At 34.8% G+C, this 24,591-nt stretch overlaps 4 protein-coding genes across 12 annotated transcripts; 2 read left to right on the top strand and 2 right to left on the bottom strand.

Annotated features, from left to right (window-relative positions):
• Positions 1-192: 192 nt before the first annotated feature.
• On the bottom strand, positions 193-11,913 carry LOC105693795 (lethal(2) giant larvae protein homolog 1). 8 transcript variants are annotated; one of them, XM_048653512.1, is made up of 17 exons: positions 11,610-11,910; positions 11,145-11,232; positions 9,513-9,610; positions 9,151-9,241; positions 8,422-8,663; positions 8,067-8,205; positions 7,381-7,595; positions 6,969-7,257; positions 6,124-6,883; positions 5,899-6,046; positions 5,682-5,827; positions 5,081-5,597; positions 4,734-5,008; positions 4,354-4,447; positions 3,768-3,967; positions 3,387-3,469; positions 193-3,047 (listed from the first exon to the last, which is right to left on the bottom strand). In XM_048653512.1, exons 2-17 carry the CDS (start codon positions 11,226-11,228, stop codon positions 2,946-2,948), a joined length of 3,483 nt encoding a protein of 1,160 aa, XP_048509469.1. In that variant the 5' UTR covers positions 11,229-11,232; positions 11,610-11,910; the 3' UTR covers positions 193-2,945. The 8 variants fall into 8 exon arrangements, with proteins under 8 accessions (XP_048509469.1, XP_012269375.2, XP_012269373.2 ...); XM_012413952.3 differs by having other exon boundaries at positions 3,768-3,985; positions 11,610-11,906; XM_012413950.3 differs by having other exon boundaries at positions 4,354-4,486; positions 11,610-11,905.
• Positions 11,914-12,186: 273 nt separating this feature from the next.
• On the top strand, positions 12,187-14,898 carry LOC105693759 (ras-related protein Rab-40C). The gene is made up of 4 exons (XM_012413885.3): positions 12,187-12,597; positions 12,693-12,886; positions 13,010-13,232; positions 13,305-14,898. Exons 1-4 carry the CDS (start codon positions 12,441-12,443, stop codon positions 13,610-13,612), a joined length of 882 nt encoding a protein of 293 aa, XP_012269308.1. The 5' UTR covers positions 12,187-12,440; the 3' UTR covers positions 13,613-14,898.
• Positions 14,899-17,660: 2,762 nt separating this feature from the next.
• On the bottom strand, positions 17,661-19,584 carry LOC105693861 (glucose-induced degradation protein 4 homolog). Its single transcript, XM_012414072.3, has 4 exons — positions 19,350-19,584; positions 18,858-19,025; positions 18,203-18,435; positions 17,661-18,135 (listed from the first exon to the last, which is right to left on the bottom strand). Exons 1-4 carry the CDS (start codon positions 19,494-19,496, stop codon positions 18,072-18,074), a joined length of 612 nt encoding a protein of 203 aa, XP_012269495.1. The 5' UTR covers positions 19,497-19,584; the 3' UTR covers positions 17,661-18,071.
• A 194-nt stretch (positions 19,585-19,778) lies between these two features.
• Positions 19,779-24,311, top strand: LOC105693812 (BTB/POZ domain-containing protein KCTD5). 2 transcript variants are annotated; one of them, XM_012413993.3, is made up of 4 exons: positions 19,782-20,064; positions 20,190-20,486; positions 20,561-20,689; positions 21,969-24,311. In XM_012413993.3, exons 1-4 carry the CDS (start codon positions 19,873-19,875, stop codon positions 21,996-21,998), a joined length of 648 nt encoding a protein of 215 aa, XP_012269416.1. In that variant the 5' UTR covers positions 19,782-19,872; the 3' UTR covers positions 21,999-24,311. The 2 variants fall into 2 exon arrangements, with proteins under 2 accessions (XP_048509484.1, XP_012269416.1); XM_048653527.1 differs by lacking the exon at positions 21,969-24,311 and having other exon boundaries at positions 19,779-20,064; positions 20,561-21,527.
• Positions 24,312-24,591: the final 280 nt, after the last annotated feature.

Here is a 24,591-nt window from a genome sequence, read left to right as displayed (position 1 = left end):
AACAATTGACAATTGAATCTACCCCGCGCGTTCTGCGCTAATCATTTGAAAAATTCATCATTCGTCAATCGGCTATTGAGAATTCATAAAAGCCTGAATTATTCCCATCATACGGATGTATTGATTTCCTTAGATAAATATCAAGTATAAAATGAACAGGTTAACAATGTATGAAGAAAGTACATTATAATCTTTTATTCTTCTTAAAGGCGTTTATTGTTAGGATTAAAGTGATGTTTTATGTAGTCGGTTATAGATAAGCCGTAGAAAAAAATCTACCAATGAATTTGTCAAGTTTGAACTGGAGTAATCCTCAAATAAGTTAATACGTATAAACGTCAATGGAATTACAAATCTTTATAATCTAGCCTGGAGGTAGTGTCATGTTCAATTTCTTTGTATACCGTGCATTGCCTTAAAATTTTCGACAAGTTTATGTTGGTTTAATATTTTAGTTTTTATAATAAATTTTTGACCGTGAATATTTGTGTAACAAAAAGTTTTATGATTACGAAACGAACAGATTATCTTATAAATTGTGGATAAACCGATTGTTAATGTTTTTTTTTGTTTTTTTTGTGGTTTTTTTTTAATGAATATATCCATTGAATTTCGTATTAAAATTAGTAATACAGAATATTTCTTTATCTTATCAATAATTAAACTATAATAATATATGATATAATAGTAATTATTAATTCATTAATTATTCATTTAAGATAATTAGATAATTAAAATCTATCTACAAAGGCCCCACGTAAATTCTTGATCTCATTAAAAAACCACATTACTTAATTATTTAAATTTACTTCATATCAAACTTGCAAATAGGGAATAAAAAGTCTGTTAATTTTTTAGAACTACAAATAATGGACAAAAAAAAAACATATATATATATATATTTATAATCTTTTAATGCAGGGCAATTTTTTTGCGTATTTAAATTATTTTCTTCATCCACAAAATATCTACCTCAAATCGAATGCTTTCATATGTTAGTTGTAAACGACCTTGCTATGGTAAAAATTCATCAAAACTTTGAAGATCAATAAATTATGCCTATTAGGATAAGAAATGAACGAAATGATGTATGTATGTCCGGCGCATCTTATGCGAGATATAAAATAAAATGGGCAAATACTAATACGAGTGAAGATTACAAAAGATTACATTTAGCAGTGATTTAATGGGCATTCATTAAACATAACATTCGAAATTAGGGGTTAAAATAATATGCTGTGTCCTCCACCGATTATAGAATATAAATATACCAAACATTTGCATAATGTTGAACTGTATCCATAAAAAAGAAAAAAATAATAATAATAATATACAAATGAAAAATGATGGATTTTATTCTTCAATACCTGAACGTAAACCAAATCAGAAGAGAATTCTACTATGTCATATGAACACAATCTTAGCGCATAATCAACTTCAACATTGATAAAAACAAAAATGAATTATAATTGAATTATTGTACCTATAAAAACGGAAAAGCGAAGGAAGAACGTATTCATATATCAACGATAAAAATCTAGTTTCACAAATCAGGGTGAAAACTTAAAGATTAAACAACATCAATAAAAAATATATTTTCAAAGTGTATGTTGCTGCTCGTTTTGAAAGCCATCTTGCAAGTTGCTTCTAAAAAAAATATATTTATTAAGTAGCTATCTTTCATTTGACTGATCAAATCCGTGATAAGAATTTTTTTCAATTTCTCTTTTTTATTTTCAAACATCTCTTCCAAGATTGAGCTTAATATGTAATTGAAACATTTAGAATACTGCAGACGGTTTAAGTCGCATTGTCACTCCGGAGAAAATGAAAATTATTAATATTATTATTATTATTATTAAAATTATTATCATTACCATTATTAATGCTACGATATGGCTGCCTTTCTCACAATCTGTGATGTATATTCATTCTATACAGTGTTTTAAAAATTCAAACACAATTAAAACACTGTGTTTTAAAATTTTCCAGTTATAGTAATTTCTATTTGGCATAGTAGGTATTTTACTATCCAGTTAACAGAAACAAAGTATAAAGTTCATAGACTATTGTAATAAAAACTTGTTTAACTCTATTCGCTATCCACTGTGGCTCCAAATAACATATAATTATGCCTATTATTGTACAATCAACTCAAAAATAGTAAAATACAAACAGTTTTTTCGTTTTTGTTCTTGTTTTTCTTTAGGCCAGACTTTCAGCATCAATTTGATATTGATTGTAACTAAAATAGTTTATGGTTTCATATACTGAATTATGCGACAATGAGAGCACTACCTGTATCCCAATGATCGTTAGAAAACATATTCAATGCGCGTTCTGCATAGACAGTTTGAATAGAAAAATTAAATGCAACAAATTGATTTTGCTTGTATTAATATTGTTATATAAATTAATGCGTATAATTTGATAATTGTTTATCAACAACCATAGCAGACTACAGTCTTAAGTACAACAACAGCATATTAGAGAGAAGAGCACTGACATGAATTTTTGTAATTATTTATATTATTAGTTCAACACAATTTCGGGAAATAACTTAAGAAGAAGGTAAAAGAAAAAATGAAAAAAAAAAGAATATTATCTACGTTGGAACCAAACATAAAAATTAGAAAGCAAATTATGGAATATTTCTAATGAATGGTGACGATATAAAGTGGTAAAAGAATGTGTAGTTAGGAAGATAGCCGTTATCATTTTTCGTTATAGCTGCACATTACACACTATACAGCACTGGTGTAAAATATTGATTTCAATTAAGAAAGTGAACGCCAGTTAATGTTCTAGATTTTTTTAAAAATCTACGGTATTGTGTACAAACTTGTAGCTAGCCGCTGCGTACAACGTTATTGAGTGTATCTAACTATAATCTGCTTCTCTGCGTACCTTACTCTTTTTCAGAACTCCAACAACAGTCGTAAACTCTAAGATCCTACTTCTTCGGGCCTTGCCAGTGGTGCCTTGGACTTTTCAGTTGTCACCGTTGTCGTAGTTACTTCAAGATTAGCTAAATCTGCTGCGCTAATCTGCAATATGGAGTAAATGATGTTGCAAAACATAATATACATCGAAAGTTTCGATTGCTCAATATGAATCTTTGCTCCCAATTATGCACCAACACCGATAGAATTACTCATCAAAATTGTTCAATGAAATAATGTTAAAAAGTCAATAAAATTTTTTCGTTAGTAAAAAAAGCCACCACATTATTCAATTCTCTCTACCGGAAAGCATCTAGAGTATTAATGCCACAATAAATCAGTAAAGAGGCGGAAAACAAAATAGAATATCACAACAGGTTTGTTAGTAGAGAGAACCTTTTGAAATTTTTGTTTTTTGTTTTTTAACTTTGTGTTGTAGCTGACCTCGACATTTGGGGGCAGCGTAATCGTTGCATGTGTTGTTGTAGTCTCTGTCCCACTTGAAATTTCTCGCTCTACCGTGGTGCCTAGGCAATATTAGGACGAAAACAATAACCAAAACGTCACAGGAAAAACGATAAAAGCAAGTAAAACACGATAAATGATACACGTGAGACACAATTTTCAGTTATTCAAATCAGAAAAAAATTAATAAAGAAACAAAACTGTGTTGTCACCTGAAAAATACTGATAATTAAAGACAAAAAAAAATAAACAAAAATTGAATAAATGATACCAGAAGGAAATCTAACATTGAAAAATTGGTATAATCTCATCGAGATGAATCTGGTGATAATTCTAATATGTTTATGGATGATAACTCACTGTTGAGCTGCTGGACATCGTTTGACTGATTTTGTTCAACGTCCCCATTGCTTGTTCCGTTGCTAGAAGCTTGGGTAATGACTGTCGTAGTTTTTACCACTAATGACTGATTTTGAGTAGATATTTCAGAGGTGCGGGAAGTAACTTCCATTTTCAGGCCAGCTAACCGGCTGTGCAAATCCTCAGAGGATGTTGCATTTCTGAAAAGTGAACTGTTACTGCCAGAGGACGGCAAGTACACAAAGAAAAGGACAACAATTAGCTTCGCAACCTAAATCAACTTGCAACCAAAAAATTACGATATAATAAATCATATTGAAGTAAAATTAGATGAACATCCACAGACTGACAGGAAAAAATAAAATTATTAGCAAATCTTTAATTTCATAGAAAACTAACTTATGATTTGGCTATTTGTAATCTAAATGAATACATTGGTGCAAAACAAATCATATCTAGTTCCAGACAAGCACATAGTTTCAGTGACGATATTTAAAGATTGCATGTTCAATCACTGGGCACCCAACCCAGACCGTCTCAATGATATACACAGAGGATATTTTATCACTCACAAGAGAAAACTTACAGCAAATGGTCCTTGACACTGTCAATTGTTATGTCCCCAATTGAACTTAGATCGTTGCGATCATCATCTCCATTGACCTCCGAGGTACTGGCAGCTGGTCGAAGAGAAGGTTCTTTAGAAGATTCTTCACCAGCTAAAATATATGTGGTAAGATTCGAAACAAGGGCACAAAATGATGAGAAATGTGAGTATTTAACGCGAGAAACATAAGCTGATTAGATGTTTCGACAGCTGAAGGTTTTGTCAGAGAATTTAGATTAGCAAAAACAATAGAAGACACAGAAAAGCACGAATACTCACAAATATACAGTTACTCACATATTTCAGATATTTCTTAAACGTCTAAGTTCACTGGATATATTAATTCATTGTATACTCACTTGACCCCAGAGTACCATTCTCCGAAAGGGTGCGAGGCGCTGCAACAGGATGGCTACCCTGAGTTTCTCCGTCTGTTTCCGGGATCCCTTCCACTTTTCCTTCTTCCCTAACTTCGTCCGCCGGCGCCTCTGTAGCTCGAGCATTCGGTGGTAAATTTAACGCGCAATGAGCCTTCGTAATTCGAGTCGCAGACAACGAAATTCTTTGTAGTTCCGAACTAGAATGGAGATACAACGCTTCTCCAGCTTTGGTGAATGTCAGTGAAGAAATACCGCTGAAATGAGAATTTTCATGAAATTTGGTGTTTGAGAGACTCGAGAAATTCAGGCCACTCCCAAAAACTTACTTGATGTCCTCTCTCTTTATCGCAGCTGCATTCAGCTGCCTTCGAAGATCCGGAACGCTGAGCAAAAGACAATCTCCTAAATTTGTGAGGCAGAGCAAACACGTTTCTTCGTGTGTACCCGCTGGCTCTACAGCACAGCTGAACTTAGCAAATCCGGTTTTTCTCACTCTGGATCCTTCATGTGCAGTCAACTTGTACTTGCAGAAGGGTTTTAAGGAAGGTAGATTGAAAATTTTGAATTGTTCTTCACTCGCAATCACTACTCTGTGAGGTGATGCCATATCGGGACCTGGTGTCACTCCTTTCTCTGCTTCAAATGGCTCGGGCAAAGGAACACTAGATCCATCCAAGATGGTTATCGCAATAACAGGCGCTCGATGTTTCAACTGTATTTCTTTACCAAGAGTACAATTTACATCTTCTTCAGTTCGCCTGACTCCCGCAGGAATTGCCAAAGTGAAAACATAAACTGTTCCATTATTTGTGCCCGCCCAAAGAGTCGGAGTTGTATTTTGCACTGGAAAAATTTTATGGATCAATAAAGACGAAAGTGGGACGTATTACTCTGAGTATTTTGGATCCACACGTAATCGATACTTACTGCTAATTATGTAGCTACGGGCAAAATACAAACAGCGAACCATTGAACCTAGGGAATCATCTACAGGTCTTGCTTCTATTTGTCTCTCTACAGGTTTCGCTTCAGCTGAAGAAATATCTCCAATTGGAGAAGATGCGGGAGTTGGTCTAGACAGAATTAGGATCTATGTATTTGATGTTATAAATTTAGTTGCAGGTTCAAGAATATCAAGACTTACGGTTCTTTCTTTTTATCAGGGGCAGTAGGGCTACCCGTATTTGTTCGCCGTTGCGATCTCCCTTTTCTCAGTCTTCTGAATGACTCTCTCAATGATTTCTTGAACGATTTTCTCCGAGATATCGGCGTATCTCCCGCGCCAGTCAAATCTGAAGTTGTGAGTCTCAAGTTACTTGATGATTCGACCACATACGATGCCAAAAATACTGTTGATCTGGGCACTTACCATTTGGATTCAAGGTGCACTTGACACTGACTGTTTTCGATCTGATGTAATCAAAAAGAGCTAATCCGTGCGCTGTTCCAGCAGCTAGAAGTCCCCATTCGCTGTGTAGAGCAAGGGCAGTAACAGCAGCAGGTGGATGGAGTTGTAACAGATTCTGTGGTTGGAATCCGGTAGCAAACGATATACTAGTTGATCTCGCGGGGAGCTGATCGTGCCCCTTCCAAACAAAGCCATCTCGATCATTGACTATGTTCATAGTAACCGCTTTGATTTCTTTATTCACTGGTTCTGACGAAATAACGGCAGTAATAACGTGGCCCGCTGTGCCAGCCACGACTAGCGTCGAAGAAAGAGGACAAAGCAACACTTTTTTAACAGCTAAACGAGGGTCGTCCGAGTAAGGATCAAACGTGCCAACTTTTCTAAAAGGTGGCCATTCATCCTCCTCATCTTCTGGTGGCTGTTCGAGCACATCCAAATGCTCCCCAGTGAATAAAATGGACGAATTATACTTATATAGAGGCGTAAGAGCGACATCAGATGCATTCCAAAATCTGACGGTTCCATCTTCGTGTCCAGTCAAAAGCAGTTCGTTATTGGCTGGTTTATCTGGATTTGCAGGTTTTTTACATAGAATTAGACCGCCGTCGATTGGCCATGTTTTTTCAGAGTACAAATGTTCTGTTTGAGCTTTTCCCGCAGCTGTGATAGAGTTCCACAATTCTTGCGGAACGTTAGGCACGTGTTGTGAGCAAGTTACCTGAGCAGAATAAAAAAATGAATAACTCTTAGGTGAAGAGTTTTTCACCAGTAGAAAAACGCTTTTCTTTAATCTGTTTTCTTACCGCGCTTGCATGCAAAGATACCAAATACGGCAAAGCCATCATTTTCCAGTCTGGATTCGTCAAGTCGATAGCAACTAGTTCTTCTTCAGCTAGAACTATCAAAGCTTCCGGGGTCTGCAGACCACCCTTGCTATCTTCATCTGCTTTGGGCATGACGGTGAAAAAATCGATTACCTTTGAAGTAAAGTCGAAGACAACATGTTTCTCTTTAGTCATAGCCGTTATAGTGTGTCGGTCCCCGTAACTCGCGCGAGGCATTCCACCGGAGAATAAAATAATTTCATCCTCACTGTAAAAATTCAATTTTACTTTTGAACGAATGAGGAACCCCATGCCAATGACAGACTTGCAACTTGATGCGATGCAAAATGGTAGTATGACATTGGTTGAATTATTTCATCGATCAACTTACTCGCTAATTGGATGAGCTAGTATTTTTGAGACAGCTTTGCAGGGGAAAGGTCCGTAGAGAGTTGTAGATTCCGGTACAGTGTCATTCCCGGCACTCCAGAATGCATAAGATCCGTCGTTATGTGAAGATATAAATCGTGTCTCAGAGAGCCAGTACACAGATTCCAGCTGTTGCGTGGAGACGAATGTCTGCGCACGCGAAAACAAACCCATCAGCTGGACGCGTTCACCGAAACCACGAAAGACACAAACAACAGTAAGAAAAAGCGGTACCAGCAATAAGTTGTACAATTGATCTATTTAATCTTTGACCGTCTACTCGATACTCGGACATTGAAATAATTATTAGCTAATGACCATTATTGTTCAATTATATAATTTGAGGCCCCGAATGTCTCATTAATTGTAGCAATTAAACATTAAAAATGCTGGTATTACATATGCACATAATTTTCTTAGCACATTGACAGGGCATATTTAACAGTAAAACATCTGTCGTCAAACATCAATCGTTTTCTTATCATTCAAAAGTACAACTGAAGAGTTTTTTAATCCAGCTTAAGTGGAAAAAACTGTTTCATTATTTCAAATTCAAACATTGATAACTGGTTAGCTAATCTTGTCATTGACGGAATAATGATCGATCAGTACATTGAACAGTATCAGCAATAATACTTTTTAACTCACTTGTTGAGCCCCAGGTGTAGCCTTGTTCCACAGAACCATCAATCCGCGATTATATCCAATAAGAATATTATCCGGATGCCCAGGCTGCTCAGCTATTGCCTCAACTGCTCCAGGATTAATTTTGTAATCCTCCGGGACACTGAACAATTGTACACATATTATGCCTCCAATTTTTAAAGAAAAAAATCAAATGAATTGAAGATTTGAATCAGCTAGGATATATTAGTCACAAACCGATGTCACTAAGTGAATAATCAGCCCAATTAGTATCTAGGTTTTCATAGCCTTGATAAGGACCTTAACTGGCATTCTTCAAATTAGGTACACTTTTATCTTGATACATAATTATACTTACTTCTGCATCACTACATCCTGATAAATAATATTATCAGACATGGTGAATGTCTTAAGATTCAACAAATAAATATTTCCCCCTTCGGTCCCCAATAGAAGATGATCCCCGTTGGATTCCAGACACATTGCAGATATTTTTTTGAGCTTTCCTTCGAGAGAAAGAGACTTAGTTTCGACCAAAGAACTCTCATTGATCTCCCACAAGTGAAGAGAATTGTCGTCGCAAAGTGAGACAACTCGTCCCTGTGTAAAAAAAATGCAATTTATTTATCACAGCATTTCTTTGTTACATATATAAACGATTATCCAATCAAAAGAATAAGTGGATTTGATTGGAACTACGAATTGGGAAAAAAATTTACACATTTATAAACACAGTATACATGATACAGTATGTGAATAGCACATATGTAATACACCCCTGCATGCTAACTGGCTTATGTAACTTTATGTGGTGATCGCGAGCGCAAGAAATATCAGATTACATACCTTGGTGCACGTGTGACTTTTATGACAACAGTTCACAGCTCAAAGCTTCCACTTTGTGGCGTCAGCAGTAATTATTGTTTTTATTTTTTTTCTTTATTTTAATTTTAATTTTCAACTCCCTTGGCTCATTTAATTATCATGACGATTGTGCTTTGTATATAAACATTTACACCTATAGAGAGTGTAGAGGTAGCAGAGAAAAAAAGCCACTAATATCTACATGAACAAGAAGCAGACTTACCTCATTGGGAAGTGCGATGATTTTGGTGACAGCATTCTCCCCACTTTCTGTCGTATGTTGCCCATAAAATTCAACACCTGGTCTACCAAATCTGTGACAGCATAACATGTACGCTAAGGAAATAGCAAGCATAGAAAAAACCGTGTTTAGCAGAAGAATTGATAAACAATTCTGAAAAATATGACTGCGGTAATCTTTTATGAAGTCTAATAAAAATCAAAGTCCCAGCCTACTCCAGTATCTTGAAAAAATGATTGAGCTTTTCTAAGAACATAACGTTTCAGGTAAAATGTTTTGAGAACTGGGACAAGAAGTGAAAACAAATGGGGACTCCATTTTCATCACCATAATTAAAAGGATACACTTTAATGGCTCCAGACGCAGTACCGATTATCATGAGCCTCAAGCTGGGGTCCCATGCGAACGCAGTGGGCTTATTTGGAAAACCATGCTGTATGGTCTGAAAGAAAGGTAATTATACAATGAATGATGTCGTCATGGAATCTATTATAAATAAGCTGACGATTTTTCCTACTTTCTGGGAATTTCCTATCAGATTACAGCAATGGTATGCGAGTAATGAGAATGATGATTCATTTTTGGACAACCCTAATATGGCTAGACATCTTTATCAAACAAAAAAGAGATAGAAAAAAGTGTTAAGCTATATCTAAAAAAAAAATTAAGCCCTGACACAGAATTCATCAGTCAGGTTGATCTAAATCGAGTATACACAAACTTATCACACACAATTTGAAAATGCTACCATCTAACTGGCTTAATTACTTTCAAGTGGCTTGGATTAAATATTGGAGATGGATGGAATAGTATAGGTTCTATTTTTACAAATGACATTCTGCAATATAAAACTCCTTACATAATTCAAAGTTTGAAATTGAACTGAATGCGATATCACAGTACAGGTTTGTTTGAATGAAAGGCATTTGGATCTGATTTTGTCTCTGTTAATTGAGACTCAAGTTTAATTGTGTTTTCATTTTGCAATTCAATACACATACACGAGGTTGAATGGCTGTACCTCTCAGAATCAGCCAAATACAACGTGGTAGTACAAGGGATCAGAGATTTTATGAGTCATCAAAGGAGCTACAAGTACATCATAGATAAGAAATCGGAGCACGATTCAGATATGAGTTTGGCAATTTTGTACATTTATTTTTAAAAATATTTGCCAAACATTAATTACGGCAGAACAGGTAAAACTAACGCTGATAAATCAATAATGATTCTGCAACTAGGTAACTAGCCTAGTATTTGCCGACAATGTATTTTGTACCACTCATTCTCTGCAACAAATGATGCAGATAAAAGAACAAAAAAGAGCAACTCCACAATAGAAAGTACAAAAATTGAGCTATTTTTCATACCTATAGTTACACACATACATCGATAATGGTATAGATCACGTATATGTGCAGAGGTAAATATTAGTTATAAGGGCAGGGCGTCTTATCATTTTGTTTGCACAGAGTTTTGTGATAAGATAGATCTCTGCCAGCGGCTGATAAATGTAAAATGAGTATTTTTTATACCAGGAAAACTCGATAGTTACAATATCCAAACAAATCGCAATCATCGATTACTCAGAAAACTGTTTGTAACAGAACCAAACTTTCATTGTAAAATTAATCAAGATGATACTATTGAATATTGGTCATAGTTTCCTGAAGTCTTCATCACTTTCAATGAATGGAAAAACAACAAAGTGGCAATTGTTGATTTATATCATACAATCCAAAATACCTGAAGAATTGTTGTGTACGATAAACTATAATCTTAGAAGATGTAACGATAGGTAGTCGATTAATGAAAAATTCAACAATTAGGCAAAATTAAGCCACATGACAGTGTGCAGATGCCTGCGTATACGAAGCACTGTAGAATTGCAGCTCAATATCAAAGAATGTTGGATTAAATGTAGTATACAGGGAGGATAATTGAATGAATATAGACATTAATGATAGATTTATTACCTTCCTGAAGGCAAAGAGGTCCTTCTGCAGCTTCTGACGCTCAGCTGTAGGTTGCTGACCCTTTCCTCTGATAAATTTCAACATATTCCTGCGGGATAGTACAGATAAATATGAAAAAAAAATATTTGTATACACACAACAATGGTTCACAATAACGCAATAAGGCTCATCACGACGAACGGTATCCCACTATTAGTGGGTCAATTAAAAAAATTCTTGAATGAACGCCGAACCCGTGTACGGTACGTAGAAACGTGAATGTTAACACAGGCTAGCAAAGTAACTACCGCACAGCGACCACAACTGACTGCCCGAACTGCATGCCTGTTTATTGTCAGTGTGTTCGGCTCCCACGTCCTACACGCCTATCCACACTGTGTGTCATTCGCCCCATCGATATAAACCCGATAAATATCGTACAATGGTTGATAAACAATAATTAAAACACTCGCGGATCATTCTTACCTTGTTATTTTAGCGTTTTTCGTCACTTTCAGGATAGAAAAGCACGTAAAACCATGTGAAATATCGAGGAGACGAACGATAAGTCATTCCACGACTCTCGATCGCGTCGTTTGTGTTCGTACTAGTTCGTACTTTCGTATTCTTTCGATGTCGTACTCCAACTTCGTGTCCTCTCGCTATCCCGTCGTCCAATCGCCAATCGGCCGGCACTCCTCGGTTTCCCGGCGTCGACGTACGCCCTATTCGTTTTTTAAGTGTTCATCTCGTCGTGTAGAGGTCCTTGATATCCTCCCGCCCTCTACCCGCGCACTGTTTAACCGCCTTTCACAAATCGGCGAAGAAATAACCCGCCAGACGTGGGATTAGAATCTCTTGAATTAAAAAATTCACGTTTGACGTTTATCACACTTGTTTTGGAAAGGTTATTATGATAAATATATCTACTAGAATCATTAAATGATGAACAAATTCAAAAAAGTTCAACATATGCGCTCAATTATTTGATGTTCGTGATCTTTTACCATGAGAAACTCCGGCACTGTAACCCAATATTCGCGGTCTGTCTATTTGGTCTCTACTGTCACACTTCTGTACTTGCTAAAGCCCCGACATTTTAAATACTGTGGTGTCTTGTTTTGTTATGATTCTGCTAAAAAGTAGTACAGATGTGTGCGGAATAACCAAACAGTGAATGTTACTGATTGCTGAGTGCTAATTACTATCATTTGTAAATATCCCAACGTAATTTCAGTACAAGCTATAGAAGGAGACGGGGACGACCGCTCAAAGGGTCGTGTGCAGTATGCGTAATATTTGTGAAACGAGGATATTATGGCTGCGGGAGAAGCCAGTACAAAACCTCGTCAAGAAAAACAGTACGATTATCTTCTAAAATTCCTTTTGGTCGGTGACAGCGACGTTGGAAAACAAGAAATTCTTAGCGGTCTCGAAGACGGTGCCGCCGAATCTCCTTTCTGTAGTGGCAGCGGTGAGTCTTGCGATATTTCGATCATTATTTTCATTATATTTTAGTCTGATATTTTCCTTTGCTGGAAAAAACTGTATTCTCTGAAATTTTCACAGCCTACAAAACTACAACCATTCTTCTTGATGGAAAAAGAGTGAAACTCCAACTTTGGGATACTTCTGGACAAGGCAGATTCTGCACCATCATCAGATCCTACTCCCGAGGAGCCCAAGGGATCCTCCTAGTCTACGATATTACAAATAAATGGTCATTTGATGGCATTGACCGATGGCTCAAAGAAGTGGAAGAGGTGGGTCAATTTTTCCATTTTGGTATACATATACCAAACTTGAGAGTTGGATGTGTATTATCAGTCCACACACATGTGTAACGTTATGTATTTTTACCTGTTACTTGATCGTTTTGATTACAGCACGCACCAGGTGTGCCAAAGGTATTGGTTGGCAACCGTCTACATCTTGCTTTCAATAGGCAGATAGGAGAACGAGAAGCGGAAGCCTATGCAGCCAAAAACCGCATGGCTTTTTTCGAAGTCTCACCCTTATGCGATTTTAATATACGGGAAAGTTTCTCAGAACTTTCCAGGATGGCGCTTCATCGTAATGGTATGGAAAGGCTGTGGAGATCAAATAAAGGTAATCAGTAGGAGCTCATTCACTTGACAGTTCCATTATAATTGATAATTATAAATACCTTCATTATTTCAGTTCTAAGTCTACAAGAACTTGCTTGTCGTGCCATCGTAGCTCGTACAACGGTTTATGGTATAGACCAACTTCCTCTACCAACATCGATAAAGTCTCATCTAAAATCGTATGCAATGACAACTACGTCGCAACTCCGTTATAATGGTAACCGTTCGATGAGTTCCAGTAAAAGTCTGGGCTCTCATCATCGTAAGTTACGGTTTGTAGGAGCAAGTCATAATGGATTGTCCACTCCGGGCAGTTCACCAGGCAGCATAACTGATTCTCGCACGAATTGTGTGGGGCGTAATTCTTGTGAAATATCCTGAGGGTAGAATTAAGATAGTCTCAGTTAGACATTGTATAATATAAGGATTATGCAGGTCGCAGTGATTGAGAATGTGAAGTGTAACATACGTTGGTGTATCGAAATTTAATATTATTTTCTATATTCTGTGGTATCTGGAGGAATCTTTTGATCCATGTCACACAGATTTTGTACCAAAAAGTTGCAGGATTGTCAATAGCTAGTAAAAAAAGAAGTTACAAAATTAACAATTTCCCTACATTCATTTTGAATTTTGTACTTACAATATTTTCTCGCAGATTAATGAGAGTGCGAGACTTGAATTATAATTTTTGAAATTATGAATCAGAATTTTGGTGTAGCTCTATGAGTATCGTTCACTTTGGTGAAGTAAAAGCTAATTCATTAAGTTGTGGAAGTCGAATGGGTCGGGTGATGTATTTGCGTACGTGTTTTATTGTCGTTGCAGTGTAAAATATAGAATCGATTAGACATTTTTTTTTTTGTTAGTAAATCTTATATTAGGTATAAGCAAAGCAATATATTAAGTAATTAAATGTGAATGATTGGAATCACATGAAATAAATTTTATCGAGTTGACGCTGCCAATGTATTAGATGTCGCGATAAACATAAAAGTGGACGTCCATTTGAAATAAGACAAGTTTTAAGTAAATCTTCTTGCTTTATTGCAATACCGCCGAAATGTAAAAAAGTATAATTATTGGTACACCACTATTTTTCGTACGACTCGTTTAACGCGTTCAACGACGCTTCTTTATAAAGAACATTAAATCTTCTCCATCTTTTCAATAACATGTTTCGTGATAAGCAAGTATTTCTCTAACGACTGCAATTTACACGAAATTTACATAACTGTATTCCACATTACGTCCTTTTGTTTCCAATGACCTATATAAAATTATCATATTTATTAATACCTGTAAATTTTTGAGTAACACAATTTGACCAAAGTTTATCCATCGGTTAATTATTTTTTACGAATCCATGACGATTTTAATAACATTGCAGATAATTCACTGGTCTTAAAATCCATCACAGCCAGTGTGAGTGCCTATCATGAGTTTGAATCGCAAAGTATTATCAGCATAATAAAAGTTGAAGAGTAATTGTTTGCTGCATGCTACAAAATACAAAGTAAACAGAAATTGAAATCGAAAATTTATATACGAGACACAATTCGGACCTTTAAGCAACAATACAACTCTGTGTCCATAAATTATATTAGCACCTAACAATATTGTATAATTATTTACTATGATTAAAATGAACATTTTCGACTAAAAAAGCATACCATTATTCATTCCCAACACCACAAGTTCACACCAATGCATCTTTTATTTTAAATAAAAGATATCATAATTTCATAACTTTCTTGTTTGACCAATAAAATATATTTTCCAGAATTTTTTATTTATTTATCTTTGTGTCAACTCCACAATATATTCCTGGAATTGTCAAAAAAAAAATTCATGGAATTTATTGGAGTCCCTTGAGTCTATGTTAGGTAGCTTCTTATAGCAATTGCTATATTAATATTTGACATGTCTGCAAGAAGACTAGAGGTTGCAAGTGACGTGGTTTGCACAGTAAATCAAGAAGGAGACCGAGGACCGATACCTCGGCAGCTGAAAGAGGTGATAGACCTAGTGAATGACACAAACCAAAGACTAGAAGATTGTGCGGTCGAATGGCAAGCGCAAATATCTCAAGCTCAGTGGAGAATATTAGGCACAAAGCCAGTTGATAATGAGCCTTGGGAACAATCCATTCTGGCGCGCACATATTTCATTGATAAAACTTTGGATATCGCGTTCCAGGAACTTTTAAAATATAACAAAACGTTTACCAAACAACTGCAAAATTTTATAGGTAAATAAATAGGCAATCAAAATATAGCATGTCTTGCTACCGTGGTTAATCTGATGATTACTTTAGCACTAGTTCGTGGAGAACAACCTACTATGTCTACAGACCACACAAGTCATACACAAAATCAGAATTCAGACTGTACATTAGAAGAAGTATCTCGCGGTTCTTCACCGCAGATATCTTTGGACCTTCCAATCCCAAAAGGGGGGGAAAGGGAAAATTCTGCCAGCATTTTAAATATGGCACAGCAATCCCTTACAGATCTAATGGAAGCGAAGCTAAATTTCGATACAAAATTTATTGGGTTTGAGTCTACTTTGAATGGGAGTAAAGTTGCTATATCTGATCCCTCCCTGTGCTTATGCCAACTTTGTTCTAGAGTACTAGGATCTGAAGTGGTAAGAATAGAAATTTGATCAACTTGGATCATTAGTTTCTTTAGAAATTGGAAAAAAATATTTTAATATGTAGCAGGATGCAGCAAGCATAAATACAAGATCTGGTAATGCCAAGCGGTATAAAAAAGAAACTCGACGTAGCAGCAGAATTAAGTACAAAAGGCTCAACTCCTGGTCAACTACCTGTAAGAATAGGGTTCCTCAAAAAACTAACAAGGAATCGGCAAATAATTTGCGCCTACAGGCTGCTGTAACAACAAACAGTATCTAATGAACAGGGTCGATGAAAATCAGATCTTACTGCAAAAATTGATAGCTTGCAGCACAACTAAATTTATCGCACTTGCCTAATTTCAGGAATAATAATTATACTGTGGTATGTAATAATTAAAAAATTATGGGTAAATTAAACAGAATTTTCATTGTATGAAAGTGTGATATTTTGCTTGAATTTGAGTTATGACTGCTGGCTATCTGTGACAAATATTGTCATCAAAATTGTTATCATACTACTTGTAGACATTTCTCTTACAAACATTGACTAAATACAACAAACAGAAGTTATTGTCTGGATTATACATCTGATCTTACAAACGTTGGTTCAGTAATGAGTATTACTGAAAAGTACAATTCCAAAACATTTATTGATTCGACGTGTACAGTAAATTACATCTTATAGTGACCAATAAGATCATAGAGAAGTTCGACTACCTTATATGCACCACTAATATTTAGGTAACTGCTTATACATTCAACTGGGACATGAATAATCAATGTAATTAGTAATTAGTGATGCTTTACATAGATATAAAATCTGGAATAATGCAGTTCAATTTCACACCTAATATGAAATAGTTAAAAAATACATATCATTTCATGAGTCTGTATTACTAAGAACGAATTATGTTTCAGTTTCTGAAATCCATGAGTGTCTGGTATTCGATTTTGTTGACGTAATTTCAAATTTTATTAAAAATACATATTTAAATAGTTTAAATCTAGATAAACGTTGCAATTTATGCTTTGAATTTTCTCGAAGGGTATTCAAATTTGATTATTATTCTGCAGTAAATTCGCGAGCCACATATCTTTATGTAAACTCTACATTAAATGTATGTAAAACAATTTTACAAATCTAATCAGATCTATAAGCAGCTATTATTTAAGCCACTTGAAAACCAACTGTGAAATTCATTATTCTTAGATGCAATAAATGGCTATAAAATTCATCAGTTTCCCCCATACAAGCGCTCTCTCATTTCTCAATGATAAGTGATGTGTAAAATGGGTTATAAAACTTATATGACCATGCTGCAAATCTGTGACAAATCTAAGTTCCTTTCAGATCATAGTAAATCCAAAGCTTCAATGCTAGTCGAAAAATGATGAAAAAACATTTCAGTTTAATAAAATAATTGACTTCCACATCATCAACACTGTATCAAAACGAACATAAGAAAAAAAATATCCTCTGCTAGCATTGAGTCTCATGATCAGATATAATGTAATTCATTATATTATTCCGTGAATGTACAGACGTAAAATAAATCATGATATCAAAACAATGAATAACAACATTTTGTGACAAACAGACTACGAGTATAACTTAGTAAATAATAATAATATTATTAATAACAACAACAACAACTACAAGAGGAGCTCATAAGCTTTGCGTTTTTGAGTAATCAATTTACTGCTTTCAACAAAAATCTAACGCATACTCCAAAATCATAGTTTTTTTGTGAAGAATATGTAACAGCATGAAATAATAACAGACGTATGTGTTTAATTGATAAAAGCCATCAATTAATTTATTTCGATAAAACACCTTACAATGAATACTTGTATAATTAATCATTAATAAGCAAGCGTATCACTCGTCGAGGCACTCTGTTCCTCTACCGTTCCACAATAAATAACGACCAGTCCATTTCTTACCTTTGTTTATAAACTTAAAGCAAGTAAACGTTGTTTTATTTACCAGTATCAATGCAGACTTATACGTTGCGAATAAAATGATAAACCAATGCGCCAATTTCCTCAGCCTCGTGTTTAAAAAATTAATATTTTTAAAATTTGTTACGACAGTACTGTCAATTTTTCGTTTTGGGATTATCATGTGAGATCTATCTGCCATGGAAAGGGAATTGGATTTAGGATGGCAACTGGGGCTGAGAAGCTGGCATTACTTTCACCTGAATTCATATATCTGTATACTGTGTTCGGGAACGTGTCTCAAATTCAATGACTGATACCTAGAACAATGGATTAATTAAAATTACAATCTATAAGCATTGGAAATGATCTACAAACAAAACTCACCATTCGGAACTTCGATGGTAATAGTAGCCTTCGATAGATGCAGCAGACTTCTGGAAGCAGATGTAATAGAATCCAGCAAAGGAAGCGCCGTTAATATCTTTGATCGTGTGATCTGGGACTAAAAAGTGCTCCTTCCATCTCATGAAAACAAAGTCTGTTCCCTTTAAAGCTTCGTAATCAAACGTATCAGAGTTAAAGGTCTTTGCATATTGGCAAAAAGACTCGAATTTGCTCTGCAAAAATAACGATAATTCAATAAAAAATTATTGGAAAAATTATTAAAAAAACAACCCAAGACATGCAATAAATGCATGCTTATAGTTGCATATTGCTATCATCTTTGGTTATTCTAGGCTTATCACAAAGAAGAAGCAAGACCAACTTTGCTGATAAATTTGCAAAACATTATGTTGTGTTACCAGCAATTATGAAAAAAATTGTTGTGCTATCTCAACTTCATAACGGAAACATTAAAGCTGTGATATAAAGCATAAAGAAAAATATTCAGTTATCAACAAGTGATCCAAACAGTGTAGATAATTGAGAACCAAAAATACCTAAATACATTTTTGAGCTTATTCTATATGGCTATGCAATTTAAACAGATCAACAGGTAATTCAGGTAAACTAATCTAACAGATGACCAAAAACTAACCCAATGTTTTTTGTCAACGTCCTCATCAGCGTCCCACTTGCGAGTAAGAAAAGGATATTTCTTGGAGATGATTTCGCCGTCGAAAAACGTTGTCAATGTTGGGAACTCTTCGGTTAACCCTTTGATTTTGAGGTACCCACATAGGTAGCTATTCTCTTCGTCTACATGCTAAAATTGACATAGTGCAAAAATTAAATCTATGGTACTTTTTATCAAATGAAAATCTTCGAACTGCTGTTCAATATTGCACATAATTAACCTAAAAACAAAAACGTGAGATGATAGTTTTGCGGTTTTGTGACATTCTAGAATATTGGAATCTCGTGGTACGATTAAATCGTAGTAAAGTTTTTCGACGCATTCAAAGGGGGTTTGTGCTAATGTCAGGAATTTTGGGAAGGTGGATATCTCTTATAGAGTTGACATCCAGGGATGAACTGCAAACGATCCATCCTAACGACGTAGTAATAGGGTTTGACGCGTAGAACTAACCTGTAAAATAACTTCTACGTCGTAACTATTGCCTTTTGATTTTTGTGAGCCTTGAAAACGCGAGCCGTTATATAGAAGGGACTTTGTTACTCCCGGTTGCTTAGAATTGGCAGGCGGCGGTGGCACCACATCTACTTTCACCGGCATCCTAAGCCAGAATGCTCAAACCCAGCCCACGAGCAGTAACCAACCCCACATCACAAAACTTTCGCAATGACTGCCGGTATTTCAAGTGGAATGGTTGTATTTATATAAGGCGCAAGGTCTCAACCCTGTACAACGAAGTTCAAGGGAACTCTAACTTTAAAGATTTACAATTTGAATATCGACAAACTGGACTGTTTCTAACAATTTTAATATACTGATACGTGATCCATTTTTTTCAGGCAAATTCTTCTTAAAATTATCACAGTAATAATTCAGAATGTCTTAAAGTGGTTCAACGACTTCATGTCCGTCATGTGTATCCGTAGAACGAGGAGCTCCTGACCCGGAAATGTAAAGAGCAGTTGTCAAACCGAAGATGGCTGAGTTTAGCGACACAAACTCCCACAAAGTGACAGAAAATAGTTTGCCTAAACGTTGTAACAATCAGTGGGTGAGATTAAACGTCGGTGGTACTTACTTCTTGACAGCTAGAACAACACTAGCCAGAGATCCAAACTCATTTCTATATCGGCTGTGCCAGGAGGACTCAGACCTGATCTCCGATAGGGTTAGTTTACGTTAAAAAACAACCGGGACTTTTGAAAAGATCCATACAAATAATCAGCCAATACCTCTTCCAGGGTCAAATCAATTATCAGAACATGCAGTTGAATTTTGCCCATTCCTTTGTAGGATGAAACCGGAGCGTATTTGATTGACCGAGATCCAATCTACTTCAGCCCTGTTCTGAATTATCTGCGTCATGGTAAGCTTGTCATCAATAAAGACTTGGCAGAGGAAGGCGTTCTAGAGGAGGCAGAGTTCTATAATATCACAGAGCTAATCAGATTGGTGAAAGAACGAATTATCCTAAGAGATACAAGGCCTATGCGTGACTCCAAGAAATATGTATATAGGGTGTTGCAATGCCATGAAGATGAACTCACACAAATGGTATCCACCATGTCTGATGGATGGAAATTTGAACAGGTGAGTTACTTTGCACAGGTTGTATGCTTATATTGAACTTGCTTGTAGTCATCAATTAATCCAATCATTTTCAGCTCATCAATATCGGCTCCCAGTACAACTACGGAAACGAAGATCAGGCAGAATTCCTGTGTGTCGTAAGCCGAGAGTACGGAGCTAGTCAGATCAGCAGCAAGGAACAGGAGGCGACTGATCGTGTTAAGGTACCAACACCTTATGCAAACATCTTACATTCCCATCCTAGTCACAGCAGTAATGGTTCATGATTCATGTTTCATATTCTTGTGAATAGGCGTTTATCTGGTTGTAGACTTACACGTAATGCCTACACACTGCAGCGTTATAAAATCATTATTTTCCAGTGTCATTAGATCTTATTTTTTCCTCACTAGCAAATATAGGTCTGCTGTAGAGGATTTACTCTTTAGTCAAAATTATACTGTAGTATTCTGATGGAACTGATTTTATACATTTTTTTTTTACAAAAATTACGAATGTGTTTTGTTGACAAATCAAATTTACCTTGAATCTCAATAATTCTCTAGCAGTAATTAATCGATGAATTCTACAATGTTGATTTTAACCTGATAGTTCTAGTATACTTTTATAATTATATGTCTGACCATTTTTGTAGTTATTGTTTCCGAAAGATATTGATATTAAAAACGGATAAATTTTAGCTACTGTCTTATTTTACATACAATTTCAAGAGTCACAAACGTGCATGAGTTAACCCGAATAGTATAAAAAAAAAAAGTAAATCCGTTGTGAAATTAATAATTAAAAATATTTAGATAATTCTCAAATAGTTACAATTCAGTAAACTCTCAGTACCTGAAATCCGTTTCACACTCTTCAAACATGAGTCTTCGAGCGAGGGATTCAAATTCGTTTCATCAATTGGGATCTAATTTTTTTGACATATCGTACCACAAAGCTGATCTGTGAGTGCATGTGGTCTCTTAGTATTTCCATGATAATTTTTTCCAACTATTATTGTACTGCATGCTAGTAGTCGAATAAATAATTATTTTTTCTCAATTGTAATTGGTTTGGTTACTACATTAATTCCCTACCTTGCATGTTCATTGTTGCATGTTTGTTATAACGGATTCATTAATTTCGAGATTAACGTAATCGTCGGTGCTACATGTCCTTACCGCAATTTGTAACAAATTTTTTCGCATTTTTCTCATGATCCCAATTGCTTCTTGTGAGAACCATTGTCTGGGATCTAATACGGTAGATAAGACTTCTTATCTATAACAGAAGAAAAAGATAATAACTGATGTAACGTATATGTTTTTTATATTTTTATACACCGATTAATGGACCAGGGGCAATTTCTGCTTTTAAAAAATTACTCGCGTTTTGTTGGTAGCTACACATTTCCAAAAAAGTAACAGCACAGTGAGCGATTTAAAAAACAATTTTTATGCTATAATTCAAATAATAAGTTAGGGGTGTACGATTCTATTCTAGGTTCTACAGCAGAAGGGTTCACGAATGTAAATCTAGTCCTGCTAGACCAACGTTGCAGCAACAAGATGAAGACTGTTTTATTTTATTTTTATTTTATTTGATTTTATTTTATTTTTTTTGTTTGTTGTTTATCTTAGCAGCTCTAATAATAAAATTTTATGTAGCGTATAAATATATAAATCCCTTTAGTCCCACAAAAAACATGCATACATACACACATTGATACATTCATGAATAAATAGTATGGTAATGAATAATCGATGACAAAAAAAAAGTTACAAAGAGCTAGAAAAAAAAATGGAAAAAATCACGTTAAACCTTATAATGCAGAGGCTAAAAACTGAAGATACTATAATAATAAGGAAAAAGGGTATGGTATAGCATTTGTTGTTATTTAAAAAAAAAATTATATCGAATAAACAGTGTTGCCTGAGTGTTAACAAGACGGTTCTCTATGATATAGATCTCGAGTGATAGGACATGACCCATTCGTTCAGTTCAAAAACAAAAAGCATTCATCCTTGAATAAAAAAACATATTGTTTTAATGGAAGATAACAGTTGTCACGCTAATCAAGGTATTACAGAGAATCCTTTGTTGGATTTTTGATTCATAGTCTTGAAGTAGATACGGGCTTCTTCTTCCTCTGCTTTTCGACCCTGACACTCGAATTTAGCAACAGTTTGAGCTGGATATAAGCACTTTCATTAAACATCTACACATAAAATACCATTAATTCTAATGAGCTCCTCAAATTTAGGTAAGAGTATTAAATATTTAATTGACACCTTAAAGTTTTATGTTTGACGTTAGATGGTAGTAGATGAATGTTGTTCATTTCAGTTTCGAGTATACAGCATATTCATGTGAATTTTTGAGATAAATTGTTATTATGGAATGTTGATAATTATAGAATAGCTTATCACAATTAGTGCGTGCAGCTCAAAACATATTCATCAGTGATACTGGAACAATTAACTCATCTTAAAAATGTTGACTTTTGAATTATATTCAGGATTAAAGAATAATTGATATTGATTTGGGAATGAGGGCCATGACATGTGTCCAAACAGCATAGGATTTCTATGATCCATTAAAATGCGACTTGGGATGATCATGAATATCTAATTACTCAAACTGGAGAAAGACCTAAGTCATTTTGCTTGATATTTAATTGAAATATAATTCAAATTTCGAATATCAATGATAAATACTCAAATAGAAAGTATGCGCAGTAAGAATGACATAATTTGTCTACATTGGTATTGTTTAAAATGATAAAATATATAATAATGGCGTCTAGCCGTCTTGTCACATCAATGGAATAAAAAATATTTATGATATAGCAAAGTACACGCCATTTTTCATATAGATTTTGGATAGTAGGACAACCATTCTCTAGTAGATCCAATAATTCTCATTCTACAAATATATTTCACGTTCTCATTTGTAATTATCATTTCAGATCATCTAAATTATGTACGATCACTGCACTGCCGCTATACAAACATATGTTACAATTTATACCCAAAATGAGGTTCAACACGAGCTAATTTTTAAGTAAAATTATAATGACCAACTTGTTCAATTATTAATTACATGAACAACTCTAGCATCGTAAGTAATGATGTATAATATATGGTCGTCGAAATATATAATACCTCACGGATGAAACTTAATGTCCATAGATGAATAAATCTACGTACAAATGGACACATGAAGTATGTCTTGTTTATTGTTTAAATGATATTAGGCCATGCGACGATAAGGTCATCTCAGAACTTATTATCAGACTTACTTCATGATTCCATATCCAATGTACCATCCGTTTTACAGAACTGCATACATAACTAATCTTAAGATCATCCATCCAAAAGCAGCGCAGCAGTTATATGAAACAATTGTCATTGACTGGTACCGTACATCCTTATTTCTATTTATTATTATCAATAATAATAACAATGATGATAATGTCAATAATGATGAAAATGATAATGATGATGATGATAATAATAATAAAAGTAATAATATTAGTAGTATTTATGACAATGACATGGCAAAAACACAAAAATAAAGAACGAATTGTTTCAGTATCTGGCTTAAGAAAAATGACAGCATGCAGCACAATTGAGTAAGAATGTTGTAAACATCAATTGTTGTGTTTGACCACAAGTTTTATGAATTGTCAACCACAGCGCTATGTTTATTATTTTAAATATATCTATTGTTGGATACTTTCTCAATTATATTTCACCGTTAGTCTATAGTTGTACTGAATTATGCACGAGAAAATTTAGATATTGTGATATTTATATGAACTAGAATTAAAATTATCCGAATTAATACTATGGGCAATGTTTTTACCCAACTCTCATTACTTTTTTTAAAAAACTATCTAATGCCCATAATTGATTCACATTAAATCAGACTAAATTACATTTCAAAGTACATACATAAGCATATGTCAATCTCTAATTAGCTTTGTTTGGAATCAAAAGAAGGATGGTCAAAGTTTAAGGAAAGATTAATAGTGAAAATCAATGCATGCAACTTACCAACTCTGTCGAAGTTTTTTTCGTCTTCTGGATTAACTGCATTTCTGAACTTCTTTCCATTATGTTCC

This window comes from Athalia rosae, chromosome 4, assembly GCF_917208135.1.
Source record: "Athalia rosae chromosome 4, iyAthRosa1.1, whole genome shotgun sequence".
In the NCBI taxonomy this organism is placed as follows: domain Eukaryota; kingdom Metazoa; phylum Arthropoda; class Insecta; order Hymenoptera; family Athaliidae; genus Athalia; species Athalia rosae.
This window is presented reverse-complemented; position numbering and strand designations above follow the sequence as displayed.

Coding starts and splice junctions, on each gene's coding strand:
- LOC105693795 (XM_012413948.3), bottom strand. CDS start 11,228: ATGTTGAAATTTATCAGAGGAAAGGGTCAGCAACCTACAGCTGAGCGT. Junction 7,596..8,066: donor CTACACCTGGGGCTCAACAA/GTGAGTTAAAAA, acceptor GAACGCGTCCAG/CTGATGGGTTTGTTTTCGCG. Junction 7,258..7,380: donor CTAGCTCATCCAATTAGCGA/GTAAGTTGATCG, acceptor GAATTTTTACAG/TGAGGATGAAATTATTTTAT.
- LOC105693759 (XM_012413885.3), top strand. CDS start 12,441: ATGGCTGCGGGAGAAGCCAGTACAAAACCTCGTCAAGAAAAACAGTAC. Junction 12,887..13,009: donor GGCTCAAAGAAGTGGAAGAG/GTGGGTCAATTT, acceptor TTTTGATTACAG/CACGCACCAGGTGTGCCAAA. Junction 13,233..13,304: donor GCTGTGGAGATCAAATAAAG/GTAATCAGTAGG, acceptor TCATTATTTCAG/TTCTAAGTCTACAAGAACTT.
- LOC105693861 (XM_012414072.3), bottom strand. CDS start 19,496: ATGCCGGTGAAAGTAGATGTGGTGCCACCGCCGCCTGCCAATTCTAAG. Junction 19,026..19,349: donor ACGTAGAAGTTATTTTACAG/GTTAGTTCTACG, acceptor TGTCAATTTTAG/CATGTAGACGAAGAGAATAG. Junction 18,136..18,202: donor TACCATCGAAGTTCCGAATG/GTGAGTTTTGTT, acceptor CCATTGTTCTAG/GTATCAGTCATTGAATTTGA.
- LOC105693812 (XM_048653527.1), top strand. CDS start 19,873: ATGGCTGAGTTTAGCGACACAAACTCCCACAAAGTGACAGAAAATAGT. Junction 20,065..20,189: donor CAGACCTGATCTCCGATAGG/GTTAGTTTACGT, acceptor ATTCCTTTGTAG/GATGAAACCGGAGCGTATTT. Junction 20,487..20,560: donor ATGGATGGAAATTTGAACAG/GTGAGTTACTTT, acceptor AATCATTTTCAG/CTCATCAATATCGGCTCCCA.